The sequence below is a fragment of the Chlamydotis macqueenii genome, chromosome 1 (assembly GCF_036417535.1).
Source record: "Chlamydotis macqueenii isolate bChlMac1 chromosome 1, bChlMac1.mat, whole genome shotgun sequence".
Lineage (NCBI taxonomy): Eukaryota > Metazoa > Chordata > Aves > Otidiformes > Otididae > Chlamydotis > Chlamydotis macqueenii.
Window position 1 is genome coordinate 192749788 of NC_141556.1, and position 19936 is coordinate 192769723.

A 19936-nucleotide genomic window follows, 5' to 3' on the forward strand; every position below is an offset into this window, starting at 1 on the left:
CTTACAGAGCTAACGGTGCCCTCTCCCCTTGGCTTCTGCAGGCTTTATCATCTACTTTACCTATGGAATATGGCACAGCGTGGAAGCCACTTACGCGACCTCAGCAGACACGGAGAGAAATATGGACGCTGGTTCAGACAGCTGTAAATGACTGCATGTTTGGCTTACGGGCAACTGGGTACTGGCTGCAGTGAAGGAAGCTTTGTGGTGGGGATCCTGAGCCAGGCTACATCTTGTTTAATCAGCAATGCAGGAACAAGGAAGCGTAATACGAGACTCCCCAGCCCTGTTGGTGCAGCTTGCAGTTTGCTTAGTAGCACAGTTAAAGGGATCACAAGGAAAAGAGCCGCACCTCTGGCGTACTCCCGGTAACACTCAGCTAATCTGGGGCTATGCGCTTCCCTTCCTCCCTCTCCTGTTTGTTTTTTTTTTCCAGTGCGTAGAAAGAAAACTGCTTCTGTGTGCCAGTTAACCTCAATGCTGCTATGAAATCAGGCCTCACAAAGGTCTTTCTTTAAGTAGCCCCAGGAATTACCTCCCCACAGATATTCCACTTGGAGCAGATTTTGCAGTGCTACTGTCAGGCTTAGACCAGATCCGTCCTTCACCTGACGTGAGCTGTACCCCACGTGTACGCACGAAAAAGGCTCTCCCCAGACACCAGCTTTCACCTGGTTCAGAAAGCATCTGCAAGACTTGGATTCCTTAAAGTATCAGGTCTCATAATTTTTTTTGCATTTAACTTTTTTTTAACTATGTACTCATATGCTTTAAAGCGCACCGCTGCTGTGAAACGTTGGGAGGGTTTGTAGTCGCTGCTTGTCAGGTGAAGGGTCATTTGCCAGTATGCAGGTAATGCCAGCAGATGTTTCTGCTCAGCAGAGGGATCGCCAGGTTTAGCCATAGAACTGTTTGGTGCAAGTACTTAAAAGGCTTGAAAAGAATGGGTGTTTCCAAAGAGCTGTCCTACCTCTTCGCCTCGGAAATCACCAATAGTGTGGGTGCAGTGGTGGGGTGCCTAGCAGAAGTGACCCCAGGTCTGACAACAAGCAGGGCCCTATTTTCCCCACATCAGTTTTGTGTGGTGGCCGTGTGGCGTTAGCAAAGGATTTACCATCTAGAGGGAGCTTGACAGATTGGAGAGGTGGGCCCATGCAAACCTCATGAAGTTCAACAAGGCTAACTTCAAGGTCCTGCACGTGGGTCGGGGCAAACCCAAGCACAAATACAGGCTGAGTGGAGAATGGATCAAGAGCAGCCCTGAGGAGAAGGACTTGGGGGTACTGCTGGACAATAAGCTCAACATGAGCTGACAATGTGTGTCTGCAGCCCAGAAAGCCCAACTGCATCCTGGGCTGCATCAAAAGGAGTGTGGCCAGCAGGTCAAGGGAGGTGATTCTGCCCCTCTACTCTGCTCTTGTGAAACCCCACGTGGAGTATGCAATCCAGTTTTGGACTCCCCAACATAAGAAGGACATGGACCTGTTGGAGCGAGTCCAGAGGAGGCCACAAAGATGATCAGAGGGCTGGAGCACCTCTCCTGTGAGGACAGGCTGAGAGAGTTGGGGCTGTTCAGCCTGGAGAAGAGAAAGCTCCAGGGAGACCTTATAGTGGCCTTCCAGTACCTAAAGGGGGCTTATAAGGAAGACAGGGAGAAACTCTTTAGCAGAGCCTGTTGTGATAGGACAAGGAGTAATGGTTTTAAAATGGAGGTTGATTCAGACTGGACATTAGGAAAAAAAATTTTTACACTGAGGGTGGTGGAACACTGGAACAGGCTGCCCTGGTGGTGGATGCCCCATCCCTGGAAACATTCAAGGCCAGGTGGGACGGGGCTGTGAGCAACCTGATCTGGTTGGAGATGTCCCTGCTCCTTGTAGGGGGGTTGGACTAGATGACTTTTAAAGGTCCCTTCCAACCCAAACCATTCTGATTCTACGATTTGGCCATGAGACTTTGGTTTGGCATCAGTGGGTATAGTGTGTTTCTGCCCTAGGAATGGGAAACATAGGAAGATCTTCAGAGGCTTGAACTTCATCCCTGAGCAGTGCCTGGTGTCTGCTGCCTGCCTAGGGGAGGGCCGTGGGGTTGTGCAGAGGCTCCTTGGTTTCAGTAGAGCGTGCAGCTCAGAAAACACTGCTAAGCTCTAGGGTCTGGCTTGCTTAGGGAAGCTTTCCCTTTGGGGCTGGAGATGTCTCCAGCGGCTGGCTGTTGTGAAGGGTGGGGAGTTTGGAGTTGAGACGAAGGTCTGTGTGTGGTTGACAACGCCTTGCTTTTGCTGTAAGATGAAAATCTTTTTTTAATTCTCTCTAATAGCTTTCCCCAGCCTAATTTACTACCCTAAAAAAGGCTTGTTAAAGCATCATGAAAGTGGGCCGTGCCCATATAATGCCGGTGATTTAAATTCATGTTTCAGCTTGTACTGAAAAACAATTCATAGAATCAGAGTGGTATGGGTTGGAAGGGACCTTTGAAATCCCTTCGTCTAGTCCAACCTCCCTGCCACAGGCAGGGATATCTTTTGCTGGATCAGGTTGCTCAAAGCCCCATCCAGCCTGACCTCAAACGCTGCCAGGGATGGGGCATCCCAAATAGATGCTGCAGAAATCCCCTCTCCTGGCCTGAGTGGATGCTCTCCTCAGTGTCCTCCACACTACTGCCTCTGAGCACTGGACAGTCTTTAATCTGTTTGTCGGCATGGCTCCTGCTGATGAAGGAACGAGCTCTTGTCCTCATTGTTCAGATGGAGAACTGGAGAACAGACCCATCCATGACTTGAGCAGGGTCTCACCAGGCATCTGGTGCAGCAGAAAGTGGAACCAGACTGTCATCCCCCAGGTTACACAGCTGAACCGTGGACCATCTTTTGCAAGTATCCAAGACAGACTTCATAGTCTTTCTGTCCACTGAGAAGTTTTAATCTTGGCCTCCTTCCAGTACACTGGGAGGCTCTTCTTGCTGGGATTGGAACTGGAGGGAGTGAGGGCAACGTGAGCATTGCCTCCTGGGTGCATTTCAGGGTGCATTTTGAGTGCAGTTCCCCTCCCCGCTTCGCCAAGATGAAGTCAGGATCTGCACCAGTTGCTGGGTCTTGACCATCTGCCAAGCCTTTGCTCCTCATACGTGTACCAAGTCTTACTCAAGCAAGGAGAGAAGTATATAGAAATTAAAAGCCGCTTGGTTGAGGTCCATTTTGTTTAAACACAGGAAAGGCTGACATACTCCACGGCCTCCCAAAAAAGTGCTGAAGATGTAGTGGGAGGGGGAGAAGATGCAAAGTCAGAGGGAAGCGAAGTTTCCCATTGTACCAAAAATGTGAGGATGTTTTTCCTTACCTTGGGTACCAGCTTCTGAGCAATTAAGACATTCAGCATTGACTATCTGGGGACGAATTCTGACTGGAAGTTTGTTTCCAAAGAAAATTATTTAAAAATATGCAGATTTTTTGCTGTATATGATTTTTTTTTAATAAGTGTTAAGTTATTGTCTACTTAGGGATCTGTTCTGGTATTTATATTCCATAACTGTTTCACCTTTCGTGGAATATAATAGCAGCACGTAGAAGAAGGGAAAGTCCTGATGGGGGTCATCTTTCCTCAGTTGCCTTTTCTCTAAGAAGATTCATAGGAAAACCTTTCTGTGTCACCACATCTGGTATTTAAATGTGCCATTACCTGTACCAGCCCCAGAGCCACCTGCTGCAAATTCACTAGTGGAGGTGAGGATCCTGAGCCCTGTCTCCCACTCCTCCATCATGACTTCTTCAACCCATCAGTTCCCTGGTGGCAGGTGCTGCCGTCTCTGTCGCTGTTTGTTGCTACTCACCAGATACAAGGAGGTGGAGGGAGCCTGCGGCAGTGGCAGGGAAACATAGGTGTCTCCTCTGTCTACCTGCATCCCCCGTGTCCAGCTGGACCTGGGGACCTCCTGGCCTGCTCTTTGCAGGACTTGACGTGGGCAGTGGGTCAGCGAAGAGGTGATGAGTTTGACACAGCTTTGTACTCCTGCCTTACCCCCTCCTGGCTGCATCCACCCCTTGCTTCTATGTCTTGTAAGCTGAAAGGCAAGTTTGACTGCCTCTTTCTAGGACAGCGCCAAGGACTTTGCTGAATGGGTGTTTTTTCATTATTTTATTTTTTTTTTACCATCTCCTCTGCTGCCCTGCTGATGTCTGCATGTAACATAGATCAAGCCAGGTATCTTTGAAGACATGCAACTGCTGCTATAAACCTTGCTGTTGTGGATGATATGCTTTCATTCGTCTGAGCTTTTCTTTGTAAATAGTTCAGTCATTATTTTATGATGAGAATATTTTGTACAGATGCAGAGCATTTTGCTGTATGAAGAGGTGAGAATGGAGAAGCGATGCCTTTGCTCGGCACGAGAATAGATCCTTTTCTGCCAAAGCAGAGAGGCGTCGTAAAAATTACTTGCCTGATTTTTTGAGGCAGGCTCTGGCCTGAAGGACTGACCTTGTTTCAGCTCCTAGTCTGCTCACTGGAAAGGAGCCCTCCGGGGAAGCTGTTGGAAGGGTCCTACCGACTACTGGTGCGCAGCAGGCGGAGGTGGGCGCCACCGAGGCTGCAGCTTGCCGTTACATACCAAATCCAGACACGTAGCAGCCAGCCTTTCTCCATGGAAAATTGCTGTCAAAACAGCTTCCTGGCCCCTCAAGTGAATTGTTTTGTACAAAAATGACAAACTTCTGCTTTTTTTGCTTACAACTTTCATTCTTTGGTCACTGAAAATCATTACCCAGCTGGGGTTCAACTTCATTTCGCCCTTTTTCCATCTCTCGGGGTGGAGTTTGCTGCCGGTTCGGGCAGTGAGCGCCTGTGCTGGGTGTCAGGCAGCTGTGCAGCGTGGGGGGTGCCCTGCCTGGGCAGCGCCGGGCCCAGGGGCCGCTGCCGGCAACGTTCGGAGCGGTTCAGAGCTCTTTGTGCTTGGTCACAGCAGGGGAGAGTGGGCTGCAGCGGACCACGCTGGTGAAAACACTGCTGGTGCTGATCCACGCGTTGCTGTTTATCTCCAGGGTTTTGGAAGGGTAAAGTTTAGCTGGCAGCGCTTGTCATGGGCGCTCTCAGCCTCTGTCGATCCCAGACGAAAACAGGCTTCTATTCATAACGTGCAGAGGGTGCCTGTCACTGCCTGCTGCCTCCATTCCTACTGACTCAAGAGACCAGAAAGCAATATGATAGGATATGACATTTATAAACCCACTTCTTCAGTCATTCCATTTTATATAGTAACGAATTCCAGTGGGATTTTTTAAAATTCTCTCCCCCAACACAGCCTAGAAACAAATGTGCATTGCTGTCTACCCAAACCAATGAAGGGCGATGCGTAGGTCAGGCAGGCTGGAGGCGCGCGCTTTGCAGGGGAGGAGGAGGAGCGGTGCTGGTTTTCAGGGAACAGGCTCCTCTGCAGTCTTTCCCCTGCATCTGTGCCTCTCAGCATCCCCCTCCCTTCCAAAGGAAGCCCCTTCCCTCTGGCAGAAAAGGCAGTCTCTAAACCCTTGGATAACCTTGCAACATCCGCTGGGCCTGACTTCTTTACAGGGAGGTTCCATTTCCTCCTTCCCCTTACCAAAATATTGCAGTTGTTCAAGGCTAAATCTATACATCCACAGTGAAAGGACGCTCGCTGCCCTCACAGCGATCCCCCCTTTCTGCAGGGCTGATTTGGGATGCCAGGGTGCCTGCATCCCAAAGGCACAGCTGCCTCGCCGGTGCCATCAGTTGCTCTGCCCGCTGCCACTCGCCTCGTGGTTTATCGTTCATTTTCCATTCCAGCAGTGATGCCTCCCCCGTAAACCCCTCTGGGCTGCCTTATGCTCTATGTTACGGTTGCAACTGGGGTGCCGTGCGGTGTCTGACACCCAGCTGGCAGCCAGATGATCCTGCAACCTCTCTGCTAGCAAGAGCCAGACCTCGATTTTTCTCAGGGTATTTGCTCCTGGCTCAAGCTCCAAGATGGGAGATTCATCCGAGACCTGGCAGGCTCCAGCCAGTGAGAGGCACTTTTCCCTCTCGATGCCGCGTGGTGGGGGCGGTGGTTTTGGCAGGGTGACTTGTGTTTTTGGAACAAGGGTGGGAAGCAAAGGCTTCCCTTGAAGCACGTTGTGCCTTCCAGCTGCGCTGAATGCAAGGAGCAGGAGGAGCCGCTGGCAGCCTGGAGGCGATGTGCTAGCAAACTTAGCACAAGTTTGGGTCATGTCAGTAAAGAGATTTTTTTTTTTTTTTTTTAGTTGACTGAAGCCATGGAAGAGTCTGTATATTTTTATTTTTTAATTATTAAGCAAAATGTAAATACCTTTCTGTTGTCTGTTTGATGGTCTATTTTCCTAATAATTTCTTACGGGCATGATAAATAGTTTTAATGCTTGTTTTGCAAACAAATCTATTTTTTATCTTTTTTATCTTTGTTTTGGTTTGATTTTTGGGGGTTTTGTTTTTTTTTTCTACCGTGTTCATGTAGCGATTAAAGCCTTAAGTTTTAAAATGTGAACCTTGCCCCCAGAGCGCAGCACGGGTGTGCAGCTGCTTTTTATCCTGGCAATACTTCTCCCCTGAACGATGCTTTTGGAATTTGGAAGATCACTTATAATTATGTGGTACAGCATTAAAACATTTTTTCGATAGCCAAATAAATGATGCCTATTGTTTGCCCTCATTTGCAAGCCCGCTTCTGTTTTCCAGCTTGTTCCCACATCTGGCTGTCCTAATCTGCAGGAGAGCACTTGCTCTGGGAGCTGCTCGTGTTGACTCTGCCCTCGTCTTTCAGGTTTGCTCAGACCAGGGGGACAATACGTAGTTTCAGGAGTTTGCTGCGGGCTGGGAGCTGTGCTCAGCCCTGAGCAGCTTGTTGCTGCTGACATTGAGGTGAGTCTCTCCCTGCCTTGTAGGACCAATTCAGGTATCAGGTGGGACTTCAGGAAACAGCAAAGTTAGCTAAAATTTACCCAGGTGGTGTAAATTTTACTGGCATTGCCAAATTCGGTTGTCTCAGGAAATTAGGATGGTGTAATGCATGAGGAGTTCTGCTCGTGGGGTTTTGCAGGACAGGGTCTGCAGGACAACACTGAAACTGTCAGGCAGGAGGAGTCTGTCTGCCCCCTGCCACCGCCTGCATCGTTTGCAGCTGCCTTGTGTGTCCTGCAGTAAATGTGACAGTGGTCCCGAGGACGCTGCTTTGCTTCTCCTCTCAGTCCTGGTCCTTCCCACGGCTTTGCAAGCCAGGGTGCCCGTGGGAGATCTTTGAGGAGGATGTTATCAGACACATTCCTGAGGTGGGATGGGCCCAGGCCCCTTTTTAATCCTTGTGGCAAAGCCTGAGGAACTGAGTGCCCTCAGTGGGAGGGCAGGTTGAGGGGAGGAGGTGTTGAAATTTGGATGACCAGCAAGTTACAGAGCATGCTTGTTTGGTGCCATGCCTGAACCACCAGCAGAAGTCTTCCCCTTACTGCATGTTTGAAGCGTCACACCTTCATGAAAAGATTGCAGACGGAAATCTGTCCTCCCAGGAGCTCCAGCCATATGGAAAGCACCCTTAGAAAATGAATCCATGGGATTTTTGATCTGATTTATAGCATGTGAACCATAGTCAGGTAACTCAAGCGACCAGCCCCACTGCCAGGAGGTTGAGTGGCTGTCTAGCTTTGTTGTTTACCGCAATGGGGTAACCCTTTAATGGAGTTTTGCTTTGTTTTCCATTTATTCCAGTTTCTGTCTGTACAGACACAGAAAACACCACAGGAGACACTGGTTCATATGCGTCGGCCCGTACGTGCACTGGCGCATGTATTTATTATCAGGAATATATTACACTTATCTGTACATCATAACTGAAATAATACAAACTCTTCCTGTAATCATTAGCCACATAGTAAACGGGACCACAGAACTCCTGCTGCGTGGGAAACTGTACAGAGGCTCCTCAGCGTGTCCATGGGACACAACCACCATCAGTGCAGAGACGTAAAATACCTGATTTTTGCACTTGATAGTTTTTCCTTTCCTCCTCCCCGCCCACCACCACCACAAGTCTTTGCTGCTGTGCATCAGCTGAGCTGAGCCCTCTGTGCCGGCAGCTGCAGGAAGTGCCGTCCCAACGGCGCTTTCCTGCAGAAAACCAGAGCTTTCCTGCAGCTTCCCCAGCTCTCCGTGCCCCCCGCTCGCTGCCGGCTCTGCTGCCATCCCACGGCTGTTACCCACTCCCGGTGCCGCTCTCTGGAGCCCCTTCAGAGCAACTGTAGGCTGGTTTTATTGCCGCTGCAGCCTTCTGCGCTGAATAAAGATTAACCAAATCAAACATCTCGTTTTTAAAGACGAAAGGGCAATAAAATTCAGCTCAGTGCTGGCTGTTTTCCCTTTCCTGGCAAAGGCCACCCTACTCTGAAAAACAGGAAAGCCCCTGCGGTGGCCGTGGCGTTCGAGAAGTCTCCAGCCCTGCAAAAGCAAAAGCTTCCCTTTGAGCAGGGATGGCCAGGGAGCAAGGAATGGAGATTTGGTCCCCACACTGCTGGGAATGCCAAGCTCACCTTGCGTGGCCGCAGCTCCCTGGCAAGAGCCACAGTCACTGGCTTGGCCATGCGCTCGGGCATCTCCGTCCCCCTTCACATCTACTCCAGCACAGAGCCAAGGAGGGACAGGACAGAGGAAACGCACGAGAAAGGAATGAACTTTTTGGGGGAAAAAAGTCCATGTTTCTGGGCTTGCACTGGAAGGAACTACACTTTACGGTCCCATGGGGATGGGCTGCTGGGTCCCTTCTGGTCAGGCAAAACTTCCTGCAGCTCTGCTAGCAATCGGGCAGGCCCCAGAGGCTGTGCCAAGGAAGAATCCAGTGAGAGGCAGGATTGGGAGGCAAAAATTAGATGGGAAAGGGATTGGCAATGATACCAAATTATGGTGGAGCTGGGATCAGTCCCAATTTTCCCACCATAAAAGCCCCACTCCCAATTCACTGCTGGAAGCATCTCTTGTATATGAATTTAAACAAAAAAAAAAGTTATAAGGAAAGCACCAGAAATAGAGGGAAAGAATTAATAAATTTAAAAAGGACAGGCTCAACCAGCCCATCCCAGGCTGATAACGTACTCTAGTGTGTTCAAAACGGAAAAGTTTAGGTTAGCATCATGGTAACAACTCTGCTTGTATCATCTCACCCATTTTTTTTTAAAGAGTAGTAAAGGAGGACTCTACAAACCAACCACCAGTCAGCCTGACTAATTTGGTGGCCTTCTACGATGCAGTGATTGTGTTGGTAGATAAGGGATGACCTACTGATGTCATCCACCTGGACTTCTGTAAGGCCTTTAATAGAGTCCCACACAACATCCTTGTCACTAAATTGGAACCATGTAGGTTTGATGGATGGACTATTCAATGAATAAGGAATTAGTGGGATGGCTGCATCTGAAGAGTTGCAGTCAAGGGGTTCCAAATGGAGATCAGTAACAACTGGGATCTCTCAGGGGTCAGTACTGGGACCAGTACTTAATATCATTATCAGTTTAATATCATTATTAATGACATAGGCAGTGGGATTCAGTGCACTCTCTGCAAGTTTGCAGATGACACCAAGCTGAGTGGCGCAGTTGACCGAGCCTGAGGGATGGGATGCCATCTAGAGGGACCTGAACAAGCTCAAGAAGTGGGCCTGTATGAACCACATGAGATCCAACAAGGCCAAGTGCAAGGTCCTGCACATGGGTTGGTGCAACTCCCAGTATCGATACAGGCTGAGGGATGAAGGGATTGCAAGCAGCCCTGCAAAGAAGGACTTGGGGGTACTGGTGGATGAAAAATTGGACATGAGTTGGCAACGTGTTCTTGTACCCCAAAAAGCCAACTGCATCCTGGGCTGCATCAAAAGGAGTGTGGCCAGCAGGTCAAGGGAGGTAATTCTGCCCCTCTACTCTGCTCTTGTGAGACCCCACGTGGAGTATGCAATCCAGTTTTGGACCCCCCAACATAAGAAGGACATGGACCAGTTGGAGTGAGTCCAGAGGAGGCCACAAAGATGACCAGAGGGCTGGAGCACCTCTCCTGTGAGGACAGGCTGAGAGAGTTGGGGCTGTTCAGCCTGGAGAAGAGAAGGCTCCGGGGAGACCTGATAGCGGCCTTCCAGTACCTAAAAGGGGCTAATAAGAAAGATGGGGAGAGACTTTTTGCCAGGGCCTGTAGCGACAGGAGAAGGGGCAGTAGTTTTAAATTGAAACATGGTAGACTTAAATTGGACATAAGGAAGGAATTTTTTTTTTCTGATGAAACTGGTGAGGTACTGGAACAGGTTGCCCAGAGAAGCTGTGGATGCCCCATCCCTGGAAACATTCAAGGCCAGGAGGGATGGGGCTTTGAGTGACCTGGTCTAGTGAAAGATGTCCCTGCCCATGGCAGGGGGGTTGGACTAGATGATCTTTGAAGGTCCCTTCCAACCCAAACCATTCTTTATGATTCCATGATCTCATTGTATCAAAAGTGTATGGGCAGCCTGAAGCATGATAATGCAGTAGGTATTGCAGATACCTGTGCACTCAGCAGGTATGAAAGTGACTGAAATCGTACTCGGCAAGGAGGGGCTTTGTGTGCATGTGTGTGTTAGGTATCTACCCTACCTTCAGTTGTACTTGCTGCACGCACTAAAATCTAACACATTTCAACAGTAGTAGCTGGTGCGGCATGATCTATTCTAACAAGATGCTCAATTTACTCAGTTTCACAGAATCATGCAAAAGCTGCTACAAAAATAAATTTATCTAAAAAGGAGGAAAAAAAAATCACCTTTTTTTTCTTTTTTTTTCTTTTTTTTTCCCCACACTGTGGAACAGACCACAGGTGCTCTGATGGTGATTGACGCTGTACGTAAGCTGCAGTCTGTGAATCCTGAGTATTTCCCAGGAAAGCTGAAGCACAGCTCTCATCCCAGCAGTAGGGTAGGGCTGTGCAATCCCAGCTTTGCTCATGCAGGGAGTGCCAGTGCCACCGCACACACGGGTAGGAGAGCTGCCGTTCTCGCAGTGCTCCGGCACCCCGGGGATTTGCTGCGTGTACCATCTCCCACTTACTTTGACCCGGTGCTCAGAGCAGGAATGCACGCAGGCTCTTTGCCCCAAGCTGAATAGAAAAGCATTGCACAGATCTCTTTTTTTAAAAAAAAAATTTTGCTCAGGGATATATTTTTTTTTCTTGCTAGCAGTGCTCACAAGGGCTCTGCAGCCCATCCCACCCCAGCCACTCTTCAGCCTCGCCAACCCCTCAAATGGGGGTCACCCCAATTCAGGTCACCCTGAATTTTTTTGCTTCTAGGCAAGGAAGTTAAAGGTAGTTTAGCCACTCTTTTCCACGAATCTTAAAAGTGCTCTGTAACTTTGGGTAAGCTTTAGCAATGTGAAATAATATATATGTATGGAAGGGACGAAATTCTGACCTCCTTTGCGCCCATGAAGTCCTCTGCACTCTATTTGGTGTTTCAGATGGGAAGAGGCTAGAGCCCTAGCAGGTGCCCGGTATCTCATCCTCATATTGGAAACCTCTTGGCCAGCAAAGGTCAAGGATGAACAATTTTTTTTTCTCCTTCATGCTTATGGGACTTGAAATAAATCAAAATGGACAGGAACCTACAACCGGAGATTTTGATTGTATCTGAACCAGGAAAAGATAAAACAAGACAAGATCTAACTAGGATTTAAAGACACTAAAATTGAAACACGTTAACCAGTAACCCCTATAAAATTTGCCAAAACCCTCAGGTTTCTCATCTCTAGCCTATCTCCACTCTCAATATCGATGCTAAGAGTTAAAAAGCAGTGAATGGTATATGTATCTTATCTGGTTCTCAATGCAAAGGTGATGGTTTGGAAGGCAGTACTGTCTCAGAATTTCAAAGTCGCTGGTGTTCATGTTACATAGAGTACCACTTGGTGGTCATTTGGAAGGCGCTTCTACTTCTGTGTAACTTTCTTCTAGGTTGGGTATAAATATTCCTGGGAGGCTAAACAGAAATGCATTTTGTTTAGATACAAGTCTTAGGCACGAGTTAGAAAACTGCTGACGGTAATGAAAATATATCAGCACTTTAGTAGTATCCAATAATATAAAAAATGCAATTCAGAACATCTTCAACTACATATATATGTGTGTGCGTCTATATATAGGTATAAAGGTACGATACATACATGTATATAAACACAGACACATATACAGAAATATTCACAACTGGAACTGTATTTGTAGCTAACCTGAAATACTGCAGCAAAAGTTCATTCTGGTGAACCGTTAATAAAGTATTTGTCACCATTTGGTTCTAACCATAGTTAAAATTTAACACATCAAACGAAACATTTTGCTATCCTAACTTTCTGCTGTCCTAGATTTCTGCTATCTTTTTCTGCTACCCTAATTAACACGTCAAGATCAAGAGCTCCTATATGGGGACTATAAGAGTACCCTGCCTAGTGTAAAGCTATGCAGCTACTGAGCATGCTTGCAGCCACAAACCCTGGGTGCCTGTTGATGGTAATACTTCCTTGGATGGTAACATTTAGCAGATTGGAAATGCGTAAAAGCCAGGGGACCTTCGGTGCGCAGGTGCCGAATCATCGCCTCAAGGTTTTGACTTTTGCTGGAGAGGAGTTCCCTGATGAGCAGCGATAGAAAGAAGTGGATGATGTGGGTGGGAGTTTCACAGGGCTCACAGCATCTCCCTCCTGCAGCTTCCAGAGGAGCTCTTCATTAGTCCTGCTCAGCTTCTTCTTCTCCTCCACTTCTTTCTCAACATATTCTTGAAGATTGGCATTCTCCTCTGACAATTGCCTGGAGAGGGAAGCAGGACAACCTGTAATGCACACCAGTGCAAAGATGGTGGCATTAACGCAGTGGGCGCTGCACAAAAGGCAGGGCCAGGTAGGACCCCGAGCAAACTCCCTCAATCCCATCCCATCCACCTGCCCCTAGGGCTGCAACTGAGCTGCCCAAGCTGGGACACAGCTATCTGTGGGTCTCTTCACTGCCACGTGAGAAAAGCATCTCCCCAAGTCACATCTGCCCCTCACTGTCTGACTCTGCCTCTGGATGCACCTGTGTCATTTTGCTCTGCACCCCTCTGAGGTGGCTCAGTTGCCCAAGATTAGACGCGATGAGGCCCAGCCTTCCTCCACAGCCTTGTGCAACTGTCAGCATCACGCATACCATGCAAAGGTGCTGGGCGCTTTGTGCACTGGCCACATACTCCAGACACTTTAGAAATGGCCATTTTCCCATACGGACAACAGAGTAAAAATTGGGAATTCCTAAAAGAAAAATTCAACATATTTGTTTCTTTATTTGTGTATATAAAAGTAGCAAAAATGCAAGTCTGCAGTGCATTGCAAGAACAGGATTCTCCACTCATGGATAGAGCAGGGTGGAGAGGGTAACTGGAAATTTAGGCTGAGGTAAAGCGCAGGTGCGTGCTCACCCTCCCCAGTGCTGGCCTTCCCTGGGAGGGCGTGGGTCTATGAGCAGGGTGGGAGCGGAGAAGAGCCCCATCAATCCCTGTGGTGGGCAACCAGCGCAGCAGAGCACACAGCTCCATGCCAGTTGCATGCTCACACCCAGCCTTGGCCACTGGTGTCTGGAGACCTGGCCCCGGATACTTAGCTTGGGGATGCAGGTAGGCACAGTGGTTTCTGGTGTCTTCTCATCAATACGTGTTTGTGGATGAGTTGGTTTTGGCCTCCTGAGAGCTACCATGCAACGAAGCTGATCAAAGCCTTATCTCCCTCCCATTCTGCACATGGAGGAAGCAGGTGCCCAGCATGGGATTGTGGCCTCTGTTTGCACAACCTGTTCACTGGCACAGCAGTTTCTACCTGGGAACGTGCCCATAAATCTCTGTTGAGCCAAAACCACTCCTGGATAGAGCCCCAAGCCCTGGTCAGCGAGCACTTGTGCTCCCTGCACATACAACCCTTTGGCCAGGGCTTCTTCTCTTGCACCAAGAAGATGAGGGACTTCAGAGATAAACCCAGCGTGGCCTGCCCCAGCAATGGCACCCCTGCAGGTAACCAATAAGCAGCACAAGGTGCAGGTGGGCTCCTTAAATTCTGCTTTCTCCCTGGCTTCAATGCTTGGCTCCAGCCACCTTTGTCCAGTGGCCTTTCACAAGCCAGAGGTGCTTGCAATGCTGCCCCATTTTTTTTTCCAGAGCAGCACAGTAGCTAGAGTAGGCCCCAGAGACGGACAGTCCTGGGTTTTAGGCTGTCTTCTGCCTGACTGAGGATGAAAATCCAAAGTCCCAACTCCATGGACAGCTGTAACTCTCACCCTTGTTTCTCAACTCTGCCACCAAAGCTGTGCCATGAGCGAGACAGCATTTGTGGAGTGGCAGAGCAAGAGCAAAGAGGTGAGAGGGAGCAATTGCATGCCCGACTCTTCCAACCAGCTGCTACCGCATGCAAAGGGAAAGCAGTCTGTGCTGCCCATGATCCCTGTTCTAGCTGATGTCCTGATGCAGGATGCAGCTCAGCTGCCAGGCCTTCCCTCTCCTCTGTAAATGGTCAGGAGGCTCTGGGTCCTTCTCCAGCTCTTTCCTCCTTGGTCCTAATGAACCCTTTATTCTGACTGCAACACCACGGAAACTTCACCAGGAAGGACCAGGGAGGTGTTTTCCCCAGCATGCTCTATAAACTCCAGGCTTTTTGGGAGGTGGGGTGTGGAAACCACCTATAGGCACCACAACCTCAGTGAGTCAGCTCTCATCTAAGAAGATGACTGATTTTAAAATAAATGGAGCAGTGCAGGCAGACTGTGGGACCTGACCGAGATGTGTTTTGGGCATGTGCTGGCAACAGCATGATCCCAGCAGAACACCTGGCTTCTGCAGCCCCATTACGCTTGGGCAGGAGCCAGCTCCTGATGTGCTCAGCCTGGGGCGGCTCTGGGCATGTACCTAACCTGATTTACAGGCAACTTAGGATTTTATAGAAATAAACTGGGAGGCACCTAACTTGCACCCCTAGGTATTTCCAGGGTTCAGCAGCAGCTGAGTGTGGATTTTGGATGCACACATGAAATTCTGCACAACTCCTTTTCTGGATATAGCCTGAAGCCCATAGCAGATGGGCAGATGTGGTTTGCATTTCCAATTTGGTTTAAATAACACTTTTAAACAATTTCTACTTTTTTAGCCTTGGTTCCTACAGAAATGGAGCTCAGGTGATCAAGAATATGTTTGTTCTTCTCTCACTCTCTGACAGTTTTGAACCATGAAGCAGTGGCTAGCAGAGTTGAAGGATTAAACAACAAATATTGGCAGAAGTTTTCAGAAAGCTGGTTGCCTGGTAGAGGAGAAAAATAATATTTATGGTCCCATTGGGGAACCAGCTGTGGCATGAGCTCACGGTCTAACAGGCACAAGAAGGTGCACATGGGAGCTCGCTCTGAATAAGTAACTCCATAGGAAACCTCTTGGTACACATGGAATTACTTTTGTTTTGCAGTGACTCATAAGACAGGCCATAAAAGTTATACACAAAGCCCCACTACATCCTTGTCCAGACAGCATTCGCTGAGGGGAAAAAAAAAAAAAAAAAACCAAAACCAAAACACAAAACACATGCTTTCCCTGCCTTTTTGCCCTCTTAGTGTGTGACCAGCTGGTAAAGCGCATTTGGGTACTGGGAACAGGCTAGTCACACCAGCACAGACCTCAGAGCCTAGCGAAGGACTCAGCTTCCACCTCTGCTAAAGGCACTGCTTGGACTGGAGGCAAGCGCAGCCCACAGCCCATCCATTACATTGGAGGCTTAACGCTGCTTGCTAGAGGTAAGGTAGGACGCACAGTACCAGCGTCCTCTGGAGTCTCTCACACTTTGCAGCACTAATACACACTGCAGTTTGCTTATATGCACGACCTGCAGGTAAGCAGGGAGATGTCTGAGCAGAAAGGAGCCTTCCGGCCAAGTGCCTGTGAACACACCATGCGGGATGTGGTCATGTCCTCCAGAGAGACCTGCTTTGGCATGTGGATGGAGAAAGGAGCGGCTGCTTGTTGCACCACTTATTTCAGCCTCATGCACATTGCGCTGGGAGTTTACGCTGCGCCACTTGATGTGACGTGACTGGACAAAGGCAGAGCCAGCTTCACGCCACTTGGAGACAGAGGCAGCTTGTGTAGCCAGCAGTGCTGGTATCCTTCAGGAAAGCCTCTGCCTTCAGCTCAGCCAACCTGTATCTGCCTCTGCTGTGCCATGGGGAGGGAGACGGAGAGATACAACATCGCTGCTTATAGAAGATCCAGATGCCCGTTCAGCCCCTCTTCATCGTTTAGGCAGAAGAAGGAAGAGAAGCAATGTAAAAGCAAATGTGTTCTCACTGTATGAGTTTGTATCTTGAGATATATGTTCCAACTGTGCACCTAAACCATCTGGGAAACCTTTGTCCCCAGCACTGCAGACTTCTGACCAGACATGTTCCTCTGCCAGCCTCCTGACCATTTAAGCAGCTGTAACAAATCACAGCCATAAAACCTGTGCAGGGGCACACCGCTGTGATAGGGATGCAGGGGAAGGTGCTTGAGTTGTTCCCTCAACTCACATTAAATCCTCTCCTGAAAGGCCCAGAGGTCACTAAGTGCCTGGGCTATGCCAAAAGCAATCAGATACCTACATGCAGGAGATAATTTTTTTTTAAAGGCTGAATCATTAATAAAGGAGACATTAGAAAGACAAAAACTAAAATTAAATCAGAGATGAGGCGCTGAAGCTTTAAAAAGTCAGCTAAAAATTAAATTGCATTTTAGGCCAATGGCATCATTTCTGGCACCAATGACAGCTAGGCAGCTGGTGTGCTGGGACAAATTCAGCTCTAGCATCTCCCCCTGTACCTCTTCTGCCTGGCTCCAGCTGCGGTCTCTTGCCTTACAGCCGACTGTAAACTCCCTGGGACAGGGACTGTCCTACCCTTCTCTATTTCCATACCACCTAATGCAAGGAGCCTTGTCAGCCACATCAGGATATGGCAAGGGTGCAAACAGACAGTGCAGGTGAAAAAACCCACCAAAGGATAACCCTGTCTGGGTGACAGTGGCATTGTGAGGATGTCTCTCCTCAAATCACCCCATTTCCCATCCTCTTTACCCCCTGACTAACAGGTCTGAAGCCACTGGCACTGACATCAGAAGCCACTGGCAACTTTGCCCTCAGCAGCATGTCAAAATCTTGGAAATACACAGAAAGATATGTGGCCTTCCTTATGTTAAAGTACATAAACCTTGACATAAAAACGATATTTTAATAAAACAAACAGATCAGGACACCAATGCACTTTCAGGAGGAAATAAGTTTTTCCTCTTCTGAAATAAGTGTCAGCCTTGGGCAGTTAAGATCTGCAGTCTCTTTTCAAGCTCAGACAGAATGAAAATATCAGCACAAACCTTGTTATTACAGTGTTTTGCTCTATCCTGGCTCTGAGCTCTTCGTTCTGCTGTTGCAGCACAGTGATTTTTTCTTCTAGTTTTAAATTTTTTTCAGCCTGCAACGAAAGAAGGTTTGTTAAGTCTGAAGAAAGCTCAATGCCTGATCCAAGAAAATTTGTTCTTTATTTCTAAAATAGGATAGATGGAGGTGGTGGTCACCTTGACTACAGCCAAGACTTAGAGGTCTGAATCACACCACATCATACTGGTGATGTCAGTGGGGTCATCAGCAGAGCACTGAGCGGAGGCAGAGCTGAACCAGCCCTTACTTCTAACTGAGGAGAAGGAGAGTCTTATTCTTGTCCAGCACAAATAAAACATCTTCCTCAGTGGTGCCCCTGCAACTTTCATCCCTCAGGAGCTAGCATTACCAGCCATTGTTCTTGGACAGGGAGCTGGTGGCACCTGAGGAGCATGGGGATGCCCAGCACGGAAAGGGCACTGTGGTCAGTCTAGCAAAGAAGGAGGAGTGCGAGGTGGTGTGACATGCATCATCCAGCTCAACTAACCTCAGTGGACATAAATGTTTGGCATCCAAACTCTAGGATTATGATTCCCTGGTTATGGGGAGGAAGGAGTTACCCACCAGGGCAGATGACGCCCAGCAGCGGCCTTAGACGGCTGCTGCATTCACATGAGGTGGGCTGCGCTTTGGAGACTCTTCCCTCCACTGCTGGCAGTGTCAGCTTAAATGACAGGCTTAAACGAAACATTTATCTTTAAGCTACAGTTAAGTTAAATGAATCCTATCCCAAGCCTGGGTAGCTTTTACTCAGGACAGTTCAAGGACAGAGTTTGAGGATGTCAATAGCAGTGCATTAAAATATCAGTAAGATGTTTATAGGCATGTACCACAGCTCCAGCTACCCTGTTTTTCCCAAGTTTTGAATTTGACATCCTTTATCACCTTAGTTCTTGGTTTTCCAGCAGTTTTAATTTTGCTGAATTCAACACCTTTGGAGGAAACAAGATATCACAGGGTAACCTTATCTCTGTGGGAGCACAGTTATTGAATTTCCCAGCCTTTTATAAAGAACCAAAATATTGTGCACTAGAGTTAGCAATAACTCACACTTTATGGCAGAGGCATCAGTTTTATGCCATGATTTCCAGTCTATGTAGGTAACTGTAAAGGATACTCCTGATTCTCAGATATTCTGGCCTATCCCAGTATATTTTGTTAGAGCAGAACCAGGATTCTGGCCCCGTTTTGAAATGCTCTGAGAGAGGAATCACCATCATGGGCACCTTCTCTGCTTCCTCAATAGTTTTAATAAGTAGTAGCTATGCCAACATGAAGCATGGGAGAAGACCTGTGCATCTCCTTCCCTCTCCATTGCAACCCTTACCCTATACCACACCTCCCCTCCCACCTTCATTTCCAGTCTCCCTTTTAGCAGACAAGGAGCCAAGCCAGACTCTGTATTTGAAATGCCCTTCTGCTCTCTTATGAGGCACCCCATCTTTCAGAGCATTTGGAGACACCCTGTAGATGTTCTGGCACTTATAAAGGCAAATAAGCAGAACAGAAAGCAGTTGTGCCTTTGGACCACAGTAGACTCAGTGTTTGACTGTGATAAAGGGCAGGAGCAGGACTGTGTGCTCGTATGTGGTTAATTAGCAAAAGCAGCTAAATGACCAGGAGCCATGTAGACTGTTGTTTTTTGTTGTTTTTTTTTTTTTTTTTCAGGATAACACTGCAGTGCATGTTTTCAGATGCTGGCTTATCTCCAGGAGCAGCGTGTTGCAAGGAGCACAGTTAACAAGCCTCAGTTGTAAAGAGGCAATTTTCTCTACATCCACTTACTCAAGCATCTGTTCAGCAAAATAATCACCTGAGTTCTCAAATTTCCCCATAAATGGAAACAAATCTTGCTGAATGCTGTGTTGAACCAGCTGTCCCAGCTCCCCAGCTGAGGTAGTGCCTCGTCCTGTCACCACACTGTATGTTCACTGTCACTGTAGGTTACGCCTTACAAAATGAATTCCCTTTCCAATAAAAAACATAATTAATGATGAACTGGAGAGTTCTTCATTAGGAACCACCACAGGCAAAGGATGAGAAAACAGCATAGGCTGCAGAATAGCATTACTTTAGGGTTGGAGAGAGCTTTCCTAGCATAAGCCTTGCTAGGCACTGGTTGCTGAATATTGCTAACTCATACTTGCGGCTTGGAGCTCCCTAAATGGCTGCACGAGCAGCAGCAGGACACACACAGCTCAATCTTCCTCCACTTGCCCTCTCCAACCCTAAATGGTTACCTGACTCCTGCAGGGGTGTATGGGGCAGGCTGGTGTTACAAAATGAAGCCCTGGACCACCACAAAGTTCCCATTCCTCCGTTCTTCCTACACTGCTCGCCTCACTCTCTAACGTAACAGGCTGAGCAGGTATAGCATGAAAAAGCAAAACAGATCAACGGAAGTGTGGGAGAAATCAAGGGTATCATGGGTAGGTGAAAGGATGGGAAAAGATCCCA

At 48.1% G+C, this 19936-nt stretch overlaps 2 protein-coding genes and 1 pseudogene across 4 annotated transcripts in view; 2 read left to right on the forward strand and 1 right to left on the reverse strand.

Moving 5' to 3' along the window:
* Window positions 1-1162, forward strand: part of SLC7A1 (solute carrier family 7 member 1) — a 38573-nt gene extending 37411 nt beyond the window's left edge. The window contains exon 12 of the mRNA XM_086772006.1: window positions 42-1162. Within this exon, the coding sequence (XP_086628132.1) occupies window positions 42-151 (110 nt within the window). The 3' untranslated portion in view covers window positions 152-1162. The remainder of the gene's footprint in view (window positions 1-41) is intronic.
* Window positions 1163-7760: 6598 nt separating this feature from the next.
* The window catches only part of MTUS2 (microtubule associated scaffold protein 2), a 317361-nt gene continuing 305185 nt past the window's right edge, over window positions 7761-19936 (reverse strand). For 2 of the 3 annotated variants that reach the window (XM_086772009.1, XM_086772007.1), the window contains exons 15-16: window positions 17416-17513; window positions 7761-12815 (exon numbers count right to left, since the gene is read on the reverse strand). In XM_086772009.1, the coding sequence (XP_086628135.1) occupies window positions 12599-12815; window positions 17416-17513 (315 nt within the window). In that variant the 3' untranslated portion in view covers window positions 7761-12598. The remainder of the gene's footprint in view (window positions 12816-17415; window positions 17514-19936) is intronic. The other variant, XM_086772008.1, reaches the window with a different exon arrangement.
* On the forward strand, window positions 9665-10425 carry LOC147602370 (uncharacterized; annotated as a pseudogene).